Source organism: Dromiciops gliroides, chromosome 2 (genome assembly GCF_019393635.1).
Source record: "Dromiciops gliroides isolate mDroGli1 chromosome 2, mDroGli1.pri, whole genome shotgun sequence".
Taxonomy (NCBI): domain Eukaryota; kingdom Metazoa; phylum Chordata; class Mammalia; order Microbiotheria; family Microbiotheriidae; genus Dromiciops; species Dromiciops gliroides.
In genome coordinates this window covers 211,397,595-211,419,521 of record NC_057862.1, presented here as the reverse complement: position 1 = coordinate 211,419,521, position 21,927 = coordinate 211,397,595, and the positions used below count along the sequence as shown (strand labels likewise).

General features: G+C 40.9%; 1 protein-coding gene across 2 annotated transcripts in view; it reads right to left on the bottom strand.

Moving 5' to 3' along the window:
• SLC24A4 (solute carrier family 24 member 4) overlaps positions 1-21,927 on the bottom strand; it is a 293,607-nt gene that overhangs the window by 38,816 nt on the left and 232,864 nt on the right. For both annotated transcript variants that reach the window (XM_043984988.1, XM_043984989.1), the window contains exon 12: positions 18,723-18,933. In XM_043984988.1, the coding sequence (XP_043840923.1) occupies positions 18,723-18,933 (211 nt within the window). The remainder of the gene's footprint in view (positions 1-18,722; positions 18,934-21,927) is intronic.

Here is a 21,927-nt window from a genome sequence, read left to right as displayed (position 1 = left end):
AACGAGTGGATTCTGCCAAAGTGGACTCCTAGCAGGTGTAGCTTCTAGCCCATGGCCTGGTTCATTGTAGGGACGTCTCAAGTGCTTATTGATTGACTGAAGCCCTACATTTAACATTCCATGGGTTCATTTACTGAGGTTGCCCTCCATGCCTCGAATTCCCTTCCATCTCATCTTCACCTTTCAGAATCCTTGCCTTCCTCCAAGGTGCAGCTCAGCTCCTCCATGAAGCTATCCTAGATTCCTCCAGTTGTTAGTACTTTCTCCCTCCTCAATTCAATTTGTATTTACTTTGGGCATACTTATACTTGTACTGTTGTTTCCCCTGACAGACTATAAGCTCCCTGAGGGGAAGGATTAGTTCATGCCTGTCTTTGTATTCTCAGTGCTGAGCACAGTTCCTGGTACCTAATGGGAGCTCAATAATTGCAACTAGGTAGCACAGTGGATAGATTACTAGGCCTGGAGTCAGGAAGACTCATTTTCCTGAGTTCAAATCTAGCCTCAGACACTTACTAGCTGTGTGACCTCAGGCAAGTCACTTACCCCTGTTTGCCTCAGTTTCCTCATCTTTAAAATGAGCTGGAGAAGGAAATGGAAAACCACTCCAATATATCTTTGCCAAGAAAACCTCAAATGGGGTCACAAAGAGTCGGACGTGATTGAAAAGACTGAACAACAACATATGTGCATGCTGAGTTATTGATATTATGCTTATTTATGTACATATCATATCTTTCCTTTCTCCTCTGAGCTCACCCCACCCCCCTGTCCCATGTAAGCTCTCTGAAGGTAGGAATGATTTTGTTTTTGTCTTTGTATCTCCAGAACCCAACAGATGCCTTACAAAACAGCAGGCACATCTTATGTGTTTTTTAAATTGTTGAACCGAATCTCCCCCACAGTGCCAGTACAGGGCTCTGCCGAGTGGGCCTTCCATATGTGCTAACTAATTGGCACATACTTAACAGAAAACATCCAGATGAAGAGTGAAGCCTTCAGCATGCCAGCTAGATGCTTGCCAACATGTGGCTGTTTTGGCATTACACGGGTAAAACATCCAGGTGGTTAATGCTATTTTCCTTCTCCTCTGCATGAGCTGGCACTCTACTGTCATAGCCTCAGCGTGTCTCAGCCGTGCTCTTGGATTAGCAATATCATCTCACATTTAGATGATACTTAGTCCTACAAAGTGGCATGAGTATTATGCAAAACAAGGAACCAGAAGCCTGAGCAAGTGCAATGATGTACCCAAGGTCACTTTGTAAGCAGATACAAGGGCCAAGATTCAAACTCAGTGTCAGTCTAGAGCCCCTTCTACCATTATCAGGCTTCCTAATTTTTCTCCCATGGTTTGCTTAGAATTCTCTAAAAAAATAGGACTGAATTGGTAAAGTCAGTATATAAGACACAGGATATTTAATTTTGGGGTCACTAGGACCTGAGCTTAAAGCCTCCACCTGCTACTTAGTATCTGTATGATCTCAGACAAATCAGTTAATCTCCCTTGGCCTCAGTTTCCTTAACTGTAAAATGAGGGAGTAGACTAGATGGCTGTTAAATTCCATTTTGCTCTAAATCTATTGTATTTACCTTTGCTTTGGATTCAAAAGGAAAATTCTTCTCTTTAAAGCTGTCTAATAGTGTTTTTTTTTTTTAAATAAAATTCTCCTGGGCTCTAATTAAGCTTTCTACTTGTACATCAGTGCTTCAAGTGATAGGAACATTTTGTTCCATCTGGACCTTGAGATGTGAAACAGTGTACAGTTTACCTGGTAGATCTGAAAGCAGCCAAAGGAACAAGTACATTTCCACTAAAAAGAATTATCCAGGGTGGGGTGGGGTGGGGGAAGAGAGCAAAATGCTGATTGGATCAGCGTATGAAATTTAATAATGTAAATTAACCAATCAGAAAGGCTAAATTGTCTCCTAGCGGTTGTTCTGGTTCCATTACCCATTCAGACTGCAGCCAAGATCAAAGGGTAGATGTGGCTGTTTGCAGGCATTTCATTCTCTAACCCCTCACTGAATTTTGGATAATGAAAAAGCTCTAATTGCACAAGTGATTTTTTTTTTTTTAAATCAAGGAACATGAACTGGTTGAGGGATAGGGCAGTGATAGAGGTAACAAAATAAAATCCTAGAAAAATAAAATATGTAAAAAATAAAATCCCCAAACTCTCCAATTTTCTCCTTGCTGGTTCAATTCCCAAACGAAATTTGGCTAAAAGCACCTACGATGTACAAGGTACACAAAGATATATATGCTAAAAACCTGCTTTCAAGGAGCATACAGGTAATTTTGGGAGGGAAGAAGGGTCTGTTCACAGAGTTGTAGGTTTTAGAGCTGGAAAGTAACTTTGAAAATCATCCAGGCAATCAATCAATCAATATTTATTAAGTACCTACTATCTCCCAGGCATTGTGCTAAGCATTGGGTCAAAACTTTTTTTTTGGATGAAGAAGACATGGAGGGGGGCAGCTAGGTGGCGCAGTGGATAGAGCACCAGCCCTGGAGTCAGGAGTACCTGAGTTCAAATCCGGCCTCAGACACTTAACACTTACTAGCTGTGTGATCCTGGGCAAGTCACTTAACCCTAACTGCCTCACTTAAAAAAAAAAAAGAAGACATGGAGGCAAAAATGATTTAATTGTCCATACACTTTGACCCAGATAATGGTCATTTTTCTTTTAATAACCCTAGTTTTCACATTAGTTTCATCAAGTTGTGATTGCCTATTGACAAATGGTGGCAGCAGAGGTTTATGATGACAGAAAGTGACTCAGACTGGTCAGAGTCTTCAGATACAGGACATTAGACATATACCCCAAATAGGTCAATGACAAAAAGAAAGGTTTTTTGTGGTAGCAAAGAACTGGATACGTGGTAGTTGTCCGTTGACTGGGAGATGGCTAGGAAAATTGTGGTGTACAACTATCTTGGAATATCACTGAATAATATGAATACATCAGTGAGGTAGTGCAGTGGATGGAGTGCTGGGCCTGGAGTCAAGAAGACCTGAGTTCGAATCCAGCCTCAGACACTTATTGGCTGTGTGTGAGCCTGGACAAGTCACATAACCCTTTTGCCTCAGTTTCCTCATCTGTAAAATGAGGTGGAGAAGGAAATGATAAACCACTCCAGTATCTTTGCCAAGAAAACACCCAATGGAGTCACGAAGGATCAGACGTGACTGAAACGACTGAAAAACAACAAAAATATGAATTCAGACAAACATGGAATCACAAACGAACTGAGGCAAAATGATATAAGCAGAGTCAGGAAATCAATATACATAGTTGCTACAGTGATGTAAATGAAAAAGAACAACAATATAGTAATGGAAACTACGGATACTGTGAAATTATAATGACCAACCTTGGTTCCAAAGCTGATATATGAGAAGACACCTTCTTCTTCTTCTTTGCAAAGATAGGGGACCATGGGAATGGGGCATTGTATATAATGTCAGATTTTTTCAATATGATCAGTTTTGCTGAATTTTTTTCTTACTCTTTTAAAAGTCTTTTTTATAAGGGGATGGGAGGGAGTGGGAAGAATTACAATGAGATGTAAAGTGTTGTAAAAACTAAAGTCATTAATAAGTTTTTTTTTTTAAGATACACTATTCAAATAGAAAGGGGAAAAAAGAATTAGAGGTAAGGGAGGTTAAATGACTTGCCTAAAGTCACAGTTACTAAGTAGCTGAACTAAATTCCATCCCATGTTACTACCTGTGAATTCATCACTTGTTCAAATACCTGATACAATGAAGTAAAGGCAAAGGAGAAATCCAAGGAAAGGGGTCTGAGGAATGTGAGGATGGAGGAATTGCTTTCAGGAGTGATAACTTTAGAAATATTGCTAAAACTTGAATATATCAATAACCCAGAATCAGAAATCCTGAGAGAGAGAGAGAGAGAGAGAGAGAGAGAGAGAGAGAGAGAGAGAGAGAGAGAGAGAGAGAGAGAGAAGGGGCTTTAGAGAATCTAGTTCTACTCACTCACTTTATGAATGAGGAAACTGAGCTGGAGAGAGGGGAGGTCACTGGGACAAGGTCATATCCAGCGTACCCTATGAACAAAACCCATCAGGCTATCAACTATATAAAAAGTAGAGAGAAGATAATTCTGGCTGGCTTTGTTTCAAAACTTAGCTTGCCAGCCCCTTCAAAGGGATGGTGACTAAAGTCATTTAAAGAGTGAGCTATAGGGGCAGCTAGGTGGCACAGTGGATAGAGCACTGGCCACTCAGGAGTACCTGAGTTCAAATCCGGCCTCAGACACTTAACACTTACTAGTTGTGTGACCCTGGGCAAGTCACTTAACCCCAATTGCCTCACTAAAAAAAAAGAAAAAAAGAGTAAGCTATAGATGTGGCTAGATAGTGGTATGCAGAGATGTTTCCCCATTATTTTTTTCCCCAAATAATTTCCAAGTGTTCTGAGTTCTATGACACTTGGACACATCTCCCAGGTACATCCTCTGTCTTTAGCCTAATTTTTTAAGTTTTACAGATCGTATTGCCTATCCAGAAAGTCAACCTAGGCCTTTAAAATTTTTTTTTTTTTTTTACCACTGAAGTGGGCTATTTCCCCAAACAAACATCAATTTGATGGACAAGTGCTTGATAAATTATGGATGCAGTTGGAAGCAATGAGCATCAGCTAGGCAGACTTTGGGAGATAGTGGAGGGTAGAAGGGCCTGGCGTGCTATGGTCCATGCGCTCATGAAGAGTAAGACATAACTGAATAACAACAAAAACTGAAGCAGACCAACTCAAGTCTTGCCATGTCCATGTGGGTGCTAATGGTGAACTCCACAGACTTCTGAAATAGATGAATCATCAGCAGCTTCCCTTTTCTTCCTTCTTCCCTTTCCCCTCCAATCAATATGCTTCTGGATAAACTTTTGGTTTTTTTGGTATTAACTTTAGACATCCTCCATTAATCCATCCACTCATCAACTGCTATACTGTGGGACAACCTTACAGTGAGCAGCTTGCTTAAGATGATTTAGAGACAAGAGAAAATTTGACCTTAGATTTCTCCTGAGTTCAAGTGTTGAGCTACTTCCAACAGTTTGATGTTGTTTAGTAGTTTTTCAGTCGTGTTCAACTCTTCGTGACCCCATTTGAAGTTTTCTTGGCAAAGATACTGCAGTGGTTTGCCATTTCCTTCTCCAGTTCATTCTACAGAGGAGGAAACTGAGGCAAACAGGGTGAAGTGACTTGCCCAGGGTCACCCAAGTGTCTGTGGCTCTATCTGAACACAGGCCTAATTTCAGGCCTGGTCCTATCCCCATCGCCACCCAGTGCCACTCTTCCAACATGGTATGATACAAAGTGTATTAGGTCTGTAGCCAGGAAGGCCTGGGTTCAAATTCCATCTCTGACACATGCTGGCCATTTGATCATAGACAAGTGAAAACTATTCACTTCTGAATTGTTCCAGTGTTTACAAGCCCAGATCTTCTACCTTATCCCTTCCTCCCTAGTTCTTCTCTATGGGGCCAATCTTCATTGCTTAATACCTGTAGGAAGTACAGAGGAGCCATCAGGATGAGTCCAATTTCCTCTTTGTGCCTGGTTTTTTTTTTTTTTTTGGTGAGGCAATTGGGGTTAAGTGACTTGCCCAGGGTCACACAGCTAGTAAGTGTTAAGTGTCTGAGGCCAGATTTGAACTCAGGTACTCCTGACTCCAGGGCCAGTGCTCTATCCACTGCACCACTTAGCTGCCCCTGTGCCTATGTTTTAATCCTCCATCGGGGCAATCCATGGCTTCAACCTTTCCCAGGCCTGGGAACACATATGTTGCTTGGAGGCTTCTGAAGCTATTTGTAGAGAGAGGCAGTGGGCTGCCAGCATATGTCAACTTGGGGAAAAGGCAAACCGTCATGTGCCACTCTGAGTTCGGCCTTGCTTAAATACCTCATTCTAGTGATGGGGAGTTTACATTTATATAATGCTTTCTTTCTTTCTTTCTTTCTTTCTTTCTTTCTTTCTTTCTTTCTTTCTTTCTTTCTTTCTCTCTTTCTTTCTTTCTTTCGTTCTTTCTTTCTTTCTTTCGTTCTCTCTTTCTTTCATTCTTTCTTTCTTTCTTTCTTTCTTTCTTTCTTTCTTTCTTTCTTTCTTTCATTCATTCATTTATTTATTTAATTTATTTGCAGGGCAATGGGGGTTAAGTGACCACACAGCTAGTATGTGTCAAGTGTCTGAAGCTGGATTTAAACTCAGGTCCTCCTGAATCCAGGGCTGGTGCTTTATCCACTGCGCCACCTAGCTGCCCCCCTTTGCTTCTCTTTGTACCCTCAGGGCTCAGCACAGTGCCTGGTACATGGTAAGCACCTAAGGAATATTTGTTTGACTGACAGACTTTATGCATTCATGCATGCATACACATATGTATGTGTGTGCATTTATGTATGTCTCATTAATACTATCTCCTGGGGCAATTCAATTAAACAAACTTATTAAGTGCTGGCTGCTAAGTATACAGAGACAAAAACCAAAGTGTCCATTCTCAAGGAGTTCACATTCTACAAGGGGATACAAGATGTACACTGATAATAAAATATAAAATATATATAAAGTGTCCCAAATGTCTGCTTGCAGTTTAAAACTTTTAATTATACTTAGACTTCTAGGACAACCTGTATTCTGTATTTGTGAAGTAATTATAAGATGGAGAGCATAGGAGCAGCTAGGTGGCGTAGTGGATAGAGCACCGGCCCTGGATTCAGGAGTGCCCGAGTTCAAATCCGGCCTCAGACACTTGACACTTACTAGCTGTGTGACCCTGGGCAAGTCACTTAACCCCCATTGCCCCACAAAAAACAAACAAAAAACCAAAAAACAAATAAGATGGAGAGCACACTGGCCTCCTGGTAGTTCCACTAACAAGACACTCTATTTCTTGGCTCTTAGGCATTTTCTCTATCTCCCATCCCTGGAATGCTTTACAATCCAACTATTGAGCTCCCTGTATGTCGCAGATAAAATCCTACTTCTTTTTTTTTTTCTTCTTTTTTTTTTTTGCGGGGCAATTGGGATTAAGTGACTTGCCCAGGGTCACACAGCTAGTAAGTGTTAAGTGTCTGAGGCTGGATTTGAACTCAGGTCCTCCTGAATCCAGGGCCGGTGCTCTATCCACTGTGCCACCTAGCTGCCCCTAAAATCCTACTTCTACAGGAAATATTCCCTAACCCTTCTTAACTCTAGTACCTTCCCTCTGTTCATTATTTCCTATTTATCCCATATATAGCTTGTTTGTATATATTAGTTTATATGTTGTCACTCCCATTAGATTGATTGTAAGCTCCTCAAGGGCAGGGACAATTTTTTGTCTTTTTTTGTATCTCCAGCCTTTTAACATAGTGCCTGACACATAGTCAGCACTTAATATTTACTGAATTGAATTTGTTCCTTGCAACCCTGGGAGGTAGATGCCATTATTATCCCTATTTAACAGTTGAGGAAACTGAGGTAAACAGAGGAGATAGTGGAGTTATGTTGATAGAGACCTGTGCTGAAAGTCAAGAATCTCAAAGTTTATTATTAGCATTGTACACTTGATACTGCTCTCCAGCACCTGGTGGTGCAGTGGACAGAACACTGGACCTATCGTCAGGAAGACCTGAGTTCAAATCTGGTCTTGCTAGCTGTGTGATCCTGGGCAAGTCAAGTTCTGTTTGCCTCACTTTCTTTAACTGTAAAATGGATATACTAACACCTACCGGGGCAGCTAGATGGTGCAGTGGATAAAGCACCAGCCCTGGATTCAGGAGGACCTGAGTTCAAATCCAGTCTCAGATACTTGACACTTACTAGTTGTTTGAGACCCTAGGCCAGTCACTTAGTCCTCATTGCCCTTAAAAAAAAAATAACACCTACTTCCCAGGGTTGTGAGGACCAAATGAGATATTTTTTAAAAAGTGCCAAGTACATAGCAGGCACTATGTAAATGCTCATTCCCTTCTCCTTCCCCCTCCAGTGCTATCTCTAGTTTCTTCTGCTCTGCAGATGCTACAATAAGAGAATGCAATCAAGGCTTCATTTTCTTCCCTTGTAAAACGAGGGTATTGGACTAGTTGACTTCAGTGGTCCCTTTAGCTCCAATAAATCATGAACCCTATGATCTCCCTGCTTGCAACACATATACCCAAACTTGCTGCCCATATGCTCATTGCATCCTGAAGATAGAAGAAAAAGGGGAACAAGGAGGAGATATGGGGACAGGGTGGGAGTTTCACTGAAATTTTCATTAGGGCTACTGTCTACTTCTCATTAATTTCGTTTTGACTTGGAGCACACAGACCAGAGGTTTTTCTCATTGGCTGCTAAACAAAAATAAACGGGAAGCAGATGGAGAGAGAAATTTTCAACCCTTTGCTCCTGATAAACTAAAAACTAAGGACATAACTGATGGTTTCAAAAGGTTGTACTTTCACAGAGTCACAAAGAGAGTTTTTACCACAGGGACACCAGAAAACTCCCACTCATTCTTTGTGGCCCTGGGATTAAAAATAGGTACTTCCTTGTTCCTTGGAAGCTAAGAGAGGAAGCACTATAGATCAAGTTTTTGTTTTGTTTGTTTTTTTAATTGTGTGGCATAGCAGCTGGAGTAGCTCTTTGTGGGATATTGAATTGTGGAGGAAAACATATATAATGCCTCATAACAAGATTTGCCAATGAGTAGCTTAAAGTTCACTAGTAGTATAATAGAATAGAGAACTCAAAGGGGCCTTAGAACACAGAATGTTAGGGCTAGAAGGGGACTTAGAAGATAAAAAACATAGAAGAAAATTAAAAATTTTTAGAGCAGCAAGGAATTTTAAAGAAGATAGGGAACTGGGCAAGGTAAAGGAATGATATTCCTGCAATTACTCTGGTATGGGTGGAGATGCCAACCTTTTCATTTTACAGACAGAGCTGGGAAACTGAGGCCCTAATAGGGAAGGTAAGTTTCCTAAGGTCACCCTGTTGAATTTTAAAGACTTGCCAGGGAGGTCTCCAAGTTAATGTTGTAACTGTGATCCTGCCTCACTTATCCTTCACTATGGCCTCTCCCTCATCACTTCAGGGTCTATCAGGATTTCCATCAGAGAAGGAAATATAGACAATAGTTGAGCATCCTTTCTTATTCAGTGACTTCATTGTTGGTACCATATTTTCTCCTTCTCCACTATGTTGTTTGTTGTTGTTGTTTAGTTGTTGTTCCATTACGTCCAACTTTTCATGACTCCTTTTGGGGTTTTCTTGGTGAAGGTACTGGAGTGGTTGGCCATTTCCTTCTCTAGCTCATTTTACAGATGAGGGAACTGAGGAAACAGGGTTAGTGACTTTCCAAGGGTCACACAGGGTTAAATTTGAACTCAGGCCTTTCTGACTCCTGGCCTGGTGCTGTATCTACTGTGCTACCTAGCTGCCCTCCTTTACATTTCCTTCAGTACAGGAAATTGAAGAGTACTGCTTTCTCTTAAAAACTGATCAGGGACAACAACCTTACAGAGTTACTGATTTCAAGGTTACTGGGAGAAATAAAGGAAAGAAGCACATTCTGACTGCTCTGGTACCTTCTGTGATAGATGGAGGTTCATTAGGAACTCAGGCTGGGAAGAAACTCCCCCTGTACAAATCAATGAAATCTTCCAATGCTCTAAAGCCATGCTAAAAACTTGATGGATGGATTCTACTCCCTTTCCCATCACACTTTGACTCTACATTTCCTCAGCAGCTGGATGACTGTAATCCAGAAGGCCCCAAAGCTAATGGGAGCTCAGGCTGGAGTGTAGAACAAGGGACAATGTCCCTTAATGTTGTCCTCTGCCCAGGTCAGACCCACATCTGAAGTACTGGTGCTCAGTTCTCTGGGCTGCATTTTAATAAGGACACAGGCAAGCTGAAGTTGGTCCCCTAACCATGTTGAGAGGGTAGAGTGATCGAATTAGCTATGGGACTGAGGACTACATCCTGTCATAGGAAGATTAAGGATGGAGGAAGTGAGGAGAATGTTTAGTTTGGAGCAGTGGTGTCAAAGTCAAATAGAAATGGGGGTGGGTGGGCCGTGGCCACTAAACTTTACATAAGGATCCCTGTGGACCACATATTGACTTAGTTTCAAAATGTAATAATATTATCTTTTATCATATTTTGATCTATTTTGTTAAAAAATTTCCCAATTACATTTTTTTTTTTGGTGAGGCAATTGAGGTGAAGTGACTTGCCCAGGGTTACACAGCTAGTAAGTGTCAAGTGTCTGAGGCCAGATTTGAACTCAGGTCCTCCTGAATCCAGGACCAGTGCTCTATCCACTGTGCCACCTAGCTACCCTCCCCCCCCTCCATTACATTTTAATCTGGTTTGGGCCACACTCAAGCTGTGTGTTTGACACCTCTGTTTCACAGAAGTGGAAACAAAGCTGAACCAGCATCCTCCTCCATACCTGACATGGGGCCTGGACCTCCATACCAAGTTTTCTGGAAATTACACTATAGTTCTGGGGAAGTTAATCTACTCATCTTTGGAGCTTGAGCCTAGGGAACCAACCCATTTGACTGGTGACTGAATATGAATGAAATAGCCCACTCAAGTCCATTATATCTACTGGACTGGCCTAGATACCAAAACATGTTCCGGCTTCACGTCTCATCCTGCCATCCATTGAGGCTGTCTCAGTAGTTAGTATGTATTTATTAAGAGCTCTGGGCACTGTACTAAACATTGGTGATACAAAGAATGGCAAAAGACAATCTTTGCTAACTGTAACGACTGGAATGACGCCACCTGCTGGAGACTTACTGTAGAAGAGTTCCGCCCATGAAGTGAAGGTCTTTGAGGGCAAGACCAGGAGTCTTTTCTTTGGCGTCAGGAAGTGACGCGGGCTAGTGGGAGGAGGAAGGAAGAGACTGGCGCTCGGTCTCACTCTCTTTTCTGGGACTCTGGCAGAGAAGGGAGCTAGAAACCTGCTCTCCCTTTAATAGATAGATGAATGTAGGCCTTTCTCTCTCTTTACCAAATTCTTATTCTCCTTAATAAACGCTTAAAAGTCTAACTCTTGCTAAAGCTTATAATTTATTGGCGACCACTCATTAGATATTTTAGACAGACTAGCTAGAATTTTAGCCCTTAACATCTCAAAGAGTTCACAAATTAATGGGGGAGAGAATATGCAAACAACAATGTGCAAATAATTATAGGTGGTTAGGTAACACAGTAGATAGAGTGCCAGGCCTAGAGTCAGGAAAACTTATCTTTCTGAGTTCAAATCTGGTTTTGGACATTTACCAGCTGGGTGATCCAGGCAAGTCACTTAACTCTGCCTCAGTTTCTTCATCTGTAAAATGAGCTGGAGAAGGAAATTGCAAACTACTCCGGTGTCTTTGACAAGAAAACTCCAAATGGGTCAGACACAACTGAAAAGACTCAAGTGTCTGGGGCCAGAATTGGAGTCAGGTCCTCCTGACCCCAGGACCGGTGCTCTATCCATGCACCACCAGCTGCCCTTGTAAGCTCCTTTAAAGTTGAGATTGTCTTTCTTTTTGCTTGTAATTGCCTCCCCATTGCTTAGCACAGTGCCTGGAATATAATAAGTAATTAAAAAATGCTTGTTGCCTTCCTTCACCCACAAAGTGAGAGGGAACATCTGGATAGAAAGAGCCAGAGTGACCGATACCCATGGCTACATGCCCTGCTTCCACAGGAATTCTACCAACTTTGTTAAGCTTATTTGACCTGCTCACAATTAGAGCCTTTGAAAGCAATTAGGATTTGCTTACCTCATAATGGAATACTCAGTCACATGGTCTATCACATGGTCATAAAATCTCTCATAGACCCCTAACATCTATCGGCCATATAGTACCAGACTGGTTTCCCGTGACTTCTATTCTCCACACCAGCCAAAGCAGGGATGGCAATGAAATAAATAGATAACATACACATCCTATACCTTTTAGATATGATACAGTGTAACACTGGGGGCAGGGAGGTGGCGAAGTGGATAGAATGCTAGGCCTGGAGTCAGGAAGACTCATCCCCCTGAGTTCAAATCTGGCCTCAGACACTTAATAGTTGTGTGACCCTGGGCAAGTCACTTAACCCTGTTTGCCTCAGTTTCCTCATCTGTAAAATGTGCTGGAGAAGGAAATGGCAAACTATTCCAGTATTTCTACCAAGAAAAACCCAAATGGGGTCATATAAGAGTCAGGCACAACTAAAAAATGGCTGAACGACAACAGTAGAGCACTACAGAAGTATAGGTTATTATGCAATAAACGTATTTAGCTTGAGTTGAGAATGATTACATCTCTGTTCCTTAAGTTCCCTGAACATGATTAGCTTAATGCCATTATGAGCCATTTTCATGAGTGCCTCATCAGCCTCCCCACCACCTTTCCAATTAAACTGAGAACAGGGGCTCAGTCATTTTTCCTTTGTATGCCCAGGGCCTAGCACAATGCCTGCAACCTAGGAGGTACTTAATACATGTTTCTGAATTGCTGGGTTGACATTTCTTGAGTTCACCCACCCCATATGGCTATGGGTTGCATCCTCAAGGCTCGAACAGGTTTTTCCCCTACGTCAACTCATAGTGCCTGGCAAAAGATTTTATATACAATAGGTACTCAAATATTCAAATAAGAAAGACTGAAAAACAACAGGGATAAGGCATTTGGAAAATTAGCATCTTTCAGCTGCCCACCTTTGTGTATGTTAGTAAAGGCACTGATTTTAGAAATTCTATTAGCTGTGTATGGACGAGGGGAATTTGAGATAAGAATGTATTAAGGGGACAATTAATTGGCCTTGCTAGATAATAATAATAATAATAATAATAATAACAATAATAAGAATAATAAGAAGAAGAACAACAGTAAGAGTTAGTAATTACATAGCATTTTAAGGCTTGCCAAGTGCTTTACAAATATTTTCTTGTTTTAGCCTTATAACAACCCTAAGAGGTAAGTGCCATTTTACAGATGAGGCAACTGAGGCTGATAGTGACTTTTCCAGGTTTATACAACCAGTAAATATCTGAGGCAGGACTTGAAATCACTGTAATTATATCTATATCTATATCTATCTATATATAATTATATATGTGTATGTATGTATATGTATATACACACACATAAACAAAAACATATATAAAATTATTGAAAGTCACGTTCTCACTTAATCTATCAGGAATTCTTCCTCTGGGCTATTAGTTATTTTTCTGAATTGTATGAGGAAAGACTGTCTGCCTACCTTGTGCCAATGCAACAGTGCTTTGCCCCATGTAGGTGAGTAGCCAACCAACTAAAAGAATGCCATAGCTAGAAAGGACTTTACAGTCCTCATCGTCACCATCACCACCACAATACCTACTCACATTTTAGTTATGTTTAGTAGGTGCTTCATAAAAGTTTACTGATTGATTGCAAAGCATTTTCCCTGAGGCAGCTAGGTGGCGCTGTGGCAAGAGCACCGGGCTTGGAATCAGGAAGAGTCATCTTCATGAGTTTGAATCCAGCCTCAGACACTTCTAGCTGTGTGACCTTGGACAATTCACTTATATAACCCTGGTTGCCTCAGTTCCTTATCTATAAAATGAGCTGGAGAAGGAAATGGCAAACCACTCCAGTATCTTTGCCAAGAAAACCCCAAATGGGGTCATGAAGAGTCAGAAAAGAGTCATTGACAATGAAAAACATTTTCCATATAGGATCTTATTTACCATCTTTATCTCATTTGGTTCTCACAATCACTCCTGGAAATAGTATGAGTTTTATTCTTCCCATTTTACAGATGAGGGTACTGAAGTTCAAGAAAGTCAAGTGATTTTCTTAAGGCCACATTGCTAATAAGTGGCAGAACATCTCATGGGCTTCAGTTTTCTCATCTGTAAAATGAGAGGGCTTGGATTAGATGATCTCTAAGAACCTTCTCGAACTAAATCTATAATCCTACAAACTAAGGTAAATTTTCATTTTCCATAGACACAATTAAATCTAAGGATATGTATCACTCTATACCCGCATTACTGTTTTAAGTCAAAGATAAGAACATTCAGAGTTCTGTAAATATGGAGTCAGCAATATTGTCTTCATGTTTCTGAAATTAAGTTATTTTATAGAAGTAGTGAACTTCACCTTATTGATTCCCTCAAGTTTGGAGTCAAGTTCAGGGAAATGACGGCTTCTCTTCCTTTCATATGAAAATGAAGAAGGCATATAGTAGAGAGATGGATCAAATATCTCCTCCACCCCTCCCAGGGGCTGCTTTCAATTAACTAGAAGTTCTTAATATTTCCAAACAACAGAATTTCATCCTATGCATTGATGTTTGCTCTACAACTTCAAGAAGAACAGTGTATTAGAGAATATAGGCTGTCAGTTAGGAAGGACCTTGGCAGAATGTTAGAAAACAGAACACAGAATGTCAGAGGTAGAAGGAACTTAGAGATTACTATGGGACAGGGATCCTGAACCTTTTTAAGGTCATGGACCTTTCTGGGGAACTGGTAAAGTCTATGTACCTCCTCTCAGAATATTATTTTTTAAATGCATAAAATAAAATACAAAGGATTACAAAGGAAACAAATTATACTGGAATAAAGATTTTTTTTTTCTCATCCAAGTTCAGGTCCTCCTTGGAATATATATTCTTGTTTTTCTTTCAACCAACTCCCCTGAATTGCCATCCCAGTATATAACTGCTTGTTTGTTTTTTAAATTCTTCTATTTTGTGGCTTTAGAGAATATTCAGCAACAGAATGAAGGGAAAAAAAATTGTTAAATTAAAAGAAAAGCATGGACTTCAAGTTAAGTACCCTGGATCTAGGCCAGGCCTCTGATCTTATAAAATGAGGAATGTGAGACCCAAGGTCACACCATTAATTCATTTTAGGGCCAGAACTAGAACCAAAATGAGGCTTATTGGAGAGGATGAACCAATATCTGATAACTAGGGAATTTTCTTCATGAAAATTACAGGAGTAATAAAAAATGTAAAATTAACTACAAGGGCTTAGAACATTACCTCTCCCCAACCTTGCCCCCGCCACCATTTTGATTCTTTCAGTTTAGTCTTTACTCTCCTGAATCATACTCCTTATCTGGGGCATTGTTCCTTCATGAAAGTACTTCAGTTGGGTTTTGTGGGTTTTTTTTCATCTTGGAGAAAACATTTAAAGAAAAACAACATCCAGGCTTGAACTTTCTCTCATTCTGCTGAAAGCTTCCTCTTCATTACTTTATCCTAAGGTCCCAGTGCCCTGCTGGGCACTTCAGTTTAGGCAGAGTAATATTTTGAAATTGGCAACAAAGAGCCCTGTTGTTTTACAAAGTAAGGCTGCAAATGGACACTCAGAGACCTAAGGAATTTGAGGGTGGTTTCTTTTTTCTTTTTTTTTTTAAAGAAGTTAAAATCTATTTGATGCTAAACTTTCAGGGCTTATTTAGTGGTATTCTTAGAGCATATAAATTGAGATACTATACAGCACAATTCTAAATGAGTACAGGCCTGTTCCAACAGATATTCAGTGGGTGGGCAGACTGGCCAACAGCCTATGGAAGTCCAACAGCCAATGGTCTAGAAATGCATCTACACTATAAGGTTCTGCTTTATTACATTGCAAGTACTTTGAAGGCAGGGATGGGGCTGCTTTTTGTAGGCTTAATTGGATTCTGATTTTTGTGTACCCTCGTTATGAGTCCCTGAAGAGTATTGGTGTTTTGCTTTTTAGGGCTCGGAGTTAATTTCTATATCCAAAATTAGTTTCTCATTTGTCATTTCTATTTAAAAAAAACTATTTCTCACATGCATTCATTCCTTTCCATTCCCAAATCACTGTAAAATGACTTCCTATGGTCACAAGTGGTGCCTCCACTTCTTCTCCTCACTTTCTTCTTAATTCTCCAGTCTTTTTTCCAACCTCATCCTTCAATCAACAAAGACCCAGATCTTCCATTACTTCTCACTTGGATTAGTATGACAGGCAGCCAACTGGTCTACCCACCTCTGGTTCCTCCTTCACAATCCAGACATACATTGCTTCCAGAGCAGCAGCATTTTAAGGAAGATTCCAATCCTGACTGGGACATATTCCAGTCTCCTACTAAAAAATCTTAAAGTATCTCATTAACTACCTAATTAAATCTCTATATTCCTTCCCCTGCTATTCAATGTCCTACATGTTTTGTCCAAATCCCACTTCCTGTCGTTATCTACTATTACTTCTTTCTTTTTACATGCTCTAGCCATTCCCTAAATATGCCACCTGCTCCCTCCCTTAGTATCCCCACTCTAACCCCATCACTTTGCTCATGCTGTTCCTGCCACCTCCAGCTCTGCTTCCAAGGTCTACTCATTAAGATTCAACTCAAATGAAACTTTCTCCATGAATCCTTCTCTGAAACCTTCAGCAAGAGAGGGTCATTCTTTCTTCTAAACTCCTTAGTACTTTACCTCCCTTTTACTACATGTAATATTCAACCTCAGGTTATAGTTACTGGCATATGTCTATTTCTCATTTTTGTTGTTCTTTAGTCATTTCAGTCATGCCTGGGGTTTTTTTTTGGCAAAGATACTGCAGTCGTTTATCATTCCTTTCTGTGTTCTCTCTCTCTCTCAACAGATGAAGAAATGGAGGCAAATAGAGTTAAGTGACTTGCCCAGGGTCATCCAGCTAGTAAGTGTCTGAGGCCAGATTTGAACCCAGCACTCTATCCCTGTGCCATCTAGCTCCCTCTAGAAGACTGTATTCTCCAGGAAGGCAAGGACTATATCTTATTCATTTTTGTAATCCGCTATAGTGAGTAGCACAGAGCTTTGAATTCACTTAATATTTCTTGAACCAATGACCCGCAGAGAATGGAGTTCTTTCTTTCATTTACATTTTTTCCTGTGCTATAATTAGGGTCCAATATTTTCTTCCTTTTAGGCTTGCTATGCCTAAACATAGCATTCAAATAACTTTGTTTTGGGGACAGCTAGGTGGCACAGTGGATAAAGCACTGGCCCTGGATTCAGGAGGACCTGAGTTCAAATCCGGCCTCAGACACTTGACATTTATTAGCTGCGTGATCCTGGGCAAGTCACTTAACCGTCATTGCCCCGCAAAAAACCAAAAAAACCCACCAAAGAACTTTGATTTTCATCTATTGTTCTTTTTCCACGGGGATCTGAATGAAACAGTTCAATTCAATTCAGCAAGTGTTTGATAATTATCAGGCACTGTGCTAGATGTTGGGGACATAAAGATGAAAATGAAAGATTCTGTGCCCTCAAGGAGCCTACAGTCTATGGGGGGATATTCAGAGAAATAAATGCAAAACCTATGTGAAGTAAATTCAAAGTGATTTCATGAGGGTGGGGAGCACTAACAGCTGGGGACATCTGGAAAGGTCTCCTCTGGGAAGTAGCACCTGACTTGAGCCTTGAAGGGTGAGATGTATAGGAGCCCCGCTTTTCTCGCTTTGAAGGTCACATTTACATAGGGCCTTAAGGTTTACACAAAGTGCTCTATCTTCACAAGAACCATGGAGGTAAGTAGTTCAAGTGTCATTATACAGATATGGAAACTGAGGCTCAGAGAAAAGAAGTAATTTCAGGGGGTGAGAGATCACTAATAATTGGGAAACACCAGGAATGGCAGAAGTGATTTTTGCCCCATCAAGGGCTTGGGAATAGAAAGTACTCTATACACTTTGTACCAAAATCATCATCACCAGTACATTTGTTAAATGATGGTCCTGAACTTAGGTTTTTCATTGCTTGTGGTTATCCCCCTTCTGAGGGTAGCTAGGTGGAATAAAGAATAAAATGCCAGGCCTGAAGCCAGGTAGACTTGATTTCAAATCTAGCTTCAGACAGTAGCTGTGTGACCTTGGGCAAGTCACTTAACCTTGTTTGCCTCAGTTTGCTCATGTGTCAAATGAGCTGGAGAAGGAGATGGCAAACCACCTGTATCTTTGCCAAGAAAACCCCAAATGGGGTCACGAATTATTGGACACAATCGAACAACAACAAAACCCCTTTCTGCCTCAAGCTCACTTCTAAAAACTTCCAGCAGGGCTATTTTCAAATAAACCTTTGGCCACCCCATCTCTGTGAACAGGTAGAGGTTATTTCATATAACTACCCATCTTTTTTATGCTGTCAGCTGTCAGGCCTTCAGCCCAGCCACGCTGCTTTCCTGTCCTTCTATAAAGCTGTGATCCTTAAGAAAACCCATTTTGGCCAGCTCTGACCTTTCATCCTGGACCTCTGGGTTTAGTTATACCTAACCCAAGGGTCCGACCAAACAATGACCTAATTCTACCTTCTGCTCCTTTGTATATACCAATGCCTTGTGGGTTTCACTATCGTTTATAATTCTGGTCCTTCTCAACCAGGAGAACAATTTCGACAACAATGCCACTGGGCAGACAAATGACTTTGAAAGATTAAAGAATTCTAATCAATGTAAAGACCGGCCATGACTCCAGAGGACCACGATAAAACATGCTAATACTCATTTTCTGACGGAGAGGTAATGGATTGGGGCACGTTTTGGGCATGGCCAATGGAGGAACGTCCTGTTTGCACATTTGTTATAAGGCTTTGTTTTTCTTCTTCCCAATTTGGGGTTGGGGGATGTGGGAAAGAGAGAAAATAAGTTTTTTTTTTAATTCATAGAAAAAAATATAAAATTTAATTAAAATTTTTTAAACTCTTTTTCTCTTGCTCAGAACTCACCTGGCATGGAAAAGGGGGAAAGGAAATCTGTTTCTGTCGACTCAGGCTCTTGCTGTTCCTGTTGCTGCTGCTGCTGCTGCTGCTGCTGCTGCTGCTGAGGTTGCTGCTCCTCTTGGTTCTCCACTGGCACGTTCCCATTCTCAATGTTCTCATGTCTCCCGTTCTGCAGTGGCTTACTCACACCGTTGGCAGAGTTAATCAGTCTCTGGCGCTGCACGGGGAAGGAGATAAGGGAAACCAAAACTGAGCCTTGGACAAGAGACAACGGCACAGGTACACTGCTTCTCTATTTTCTTTTTCTTCTTTGGGGCATAAAACAGCATGCAGACACCTAAAACTGTCCTTGGCTCGGAAGAGTCCATACAAAATACTTAATGGTCTAGCTCCATGACAACTTGGTTGGGTTGATTAATTCCCATCTTGAAATAGTTTCCCATGCAATAGTTTTTGGGCTTTTTTGTTTTTGTTTTTGTGGGGCAATGGGGGTTAAATGACTTGCCCAGGGCCACACCATGCAATAGTTTTGAGATGTGCTCTGGGACTGGCTAATATTGTAACCCCTCTTGGCCCTCATTGACTCCTCCAAAAGATGAAGGGGTTAATCTAGACTTCAGAAATTCTTAACATTCGCCTGTGTGTGTGTGTGTGTGTGTGTGTGTGTGTGTGTGTGTGTGAGATGGACCCCTCTGGTGGTCTAGCAAAGCCTACAGACCTCTCAGAATAATGTTTTTAAGTGCATAAAATAAAATACACAGGATTACCAAAGAAAACTCCCAAACCCAACTGTATTGAAACACTATCTCTCTCTGTCCCTCTCTCCTTTCTTCCCCCCCCTCACTTTCTCCTCTCTTCCCCTTTCTCGATAAATTTACCTATTCCAGATTAAGAATAAGAATCCCTGCTCTCTCAAGTCACAGAATTTTAGGATTAAGGGTTGGGAGGGATCTCAGAAGTTAGCTAGCTTAGCTCCCCCGTTTTATAGATGAAGCCTTGAGAAGATGGATGACTAGCCCAAGGTCACACAGGCAGTAAGCAATCAAAGTTGCACTGCTGATTCACCAAATTGGTCTACTCAACATGCTGGGAGGCCTTTGTTGATTTCTCTTTAAGTACTGAGGATATCAGTAGAATAGCCAAGTTCATTCTTTTTTTTTTTTTTTTTTGCCAAGTTCACTCTTAATGAGTAACCAGCCCATCTTCTTCAGATGCCATGGATTTAACTATCAGCTCTATGCAGATGATTCATCAAACTCTATGTCTATAATTCCTGCCCTAATATCTCCCATGAGCTTTAGGCACAAATCACTAGTTGCCTGCTGGGCATTTAAATTTAGACATTCTGAAGACATACCAAACTCGGTATGTCCAAAATTGAACTTGTTATTTCCTCCATCTTCCAAAATTCCCTGTTTCTGTTGAAGGTACTACTATCCTTCTAGTTTACCAGATTCATAATCTCAGAATTATCCTGGACTCTGTCATGTCCCTCATCCCACATGTCCAGTCAGTTGCCAAATCTCGCCATTTCTATCTTCTGTAACATTTCTCACATCTGACTCACCTCTTCTCTATGCTTCCAGGACCTTAATTCAGCCCCTCATCACCTCTTTTTTTTTTTAATTAATAAAGTATTTTTTTTTCCGTTACATGTAAAGATAGTTCTCAACTTTTGTTTATACAAGCTTTACAATTTCAGATTTTTCTCCCTCCCTCCCCTCCCACCTCCCTCCCCTAGACAGCAGGTAATCTGATATAGGTTATATATATATATATATATATATATATATATATATATACATAATAACATTAAACATATTTCTGCATTAGTCATGTTATAAGAGAAAAAATCAGAGCAATGATGAAAAACCTCAAAATAGAAAAAAACAACAGCATCAAAAACAAAAGAAATAGTATGGTTCATTCAGCATCTCTACTCCGCAGTTTTTTTTTCTTTTCTTGGATTTAGAGATTCTCTTCCATCACAAATTCCCTGGAACTCTTCTGTGCCATCGCATTGGTGAGAAGAATATAGTCCATTACAGTAGGTCAACACTCAATGTTGATGATACTGTGTACAGTGTTCTTCTGGTTCTGCTCATCTCACTCATCATCAGCTCACGCAAGACCCTCCAGGTTTCTCTGAACTCCTCCTGCTCATCATTTCTTACAGCACAATAGTATTCCATTGTATTCATATACCACAACTTGTCCAGCCATTCCCCAATTGATGGGCACCCCCTCAACTTCCAATTCCTTGCCACCATGTAAAGAGCAGCTATAAATATTTTTGTACATGTGGGTCCCTTTCCCCCCCTCATCACCTCTTAACTTAATTATTGCAACAGCGTCCTAATTGGTCTCCCTGCCTTAAGTCTCTCACCACTCTAGTCCATCTTACCCATTGCTGCCCAAATAGTTTTCCTCAAGCTCAGATCTGACCAACTCTAGTGGTTTAAAAAAAAATTTTTTTTTGGTGGGGCAATGAGGGTTAAGTGACTTGCTCAAGGTCACACAGCTAGTAAGTGACAAGTGTCTGAGGCCGGATTTGAACTCAGGTCCTCCTGAATCCAGGGCTGGTGCTTTATCCACTATGCCACTCAGCTGCCCCCTCTAGTGGTTTTCTATTGCCTTCAGGATAAAATATAAACTCCTCTGTTTGGCTTTTAAAGCCTGATATAAACTGGTTCCAATCTTCCTTCTCAGACTCAGTGGGTGTTACTTCCCCTCCTTCCCTCTGCAATCCAGCCAAACTGTCCTCTTCTCTCTTCCTCACACATGGCACTCCCATCTACCAATCTTCCATCTTCATGCCTTTGCATTGGCCATCCCCCCATGCTTGGAGCACATTCCCCTTATCACCTCCACCTCACAGAATCCTACATTTCCTTTAAGATGCTGCTTAAACACCATTGACTGGAAGCCTTTCCTGGTCTCCCTAGCTGCTAGTGTTCTCTCTCCCAAACGACTTTGTATTTAACTAGAGTATTCTTCACATGTTTATATTTATTAACTGTATTTGTGCCATATATTTTAACATGTACTTATTATCTCGTCCATTAGAATGTGAGCTCACTGTGAGTAGGGAGAGTTTTATTCTTTGTTCTTATATCCTCGTTGCCTACTACGGTCCCTGGCACATGCTAGATACTCTATAAAAATACTTGCTTGTGGGGCAGCTAGGTGCACAGTGGATAGAGCACCGGCC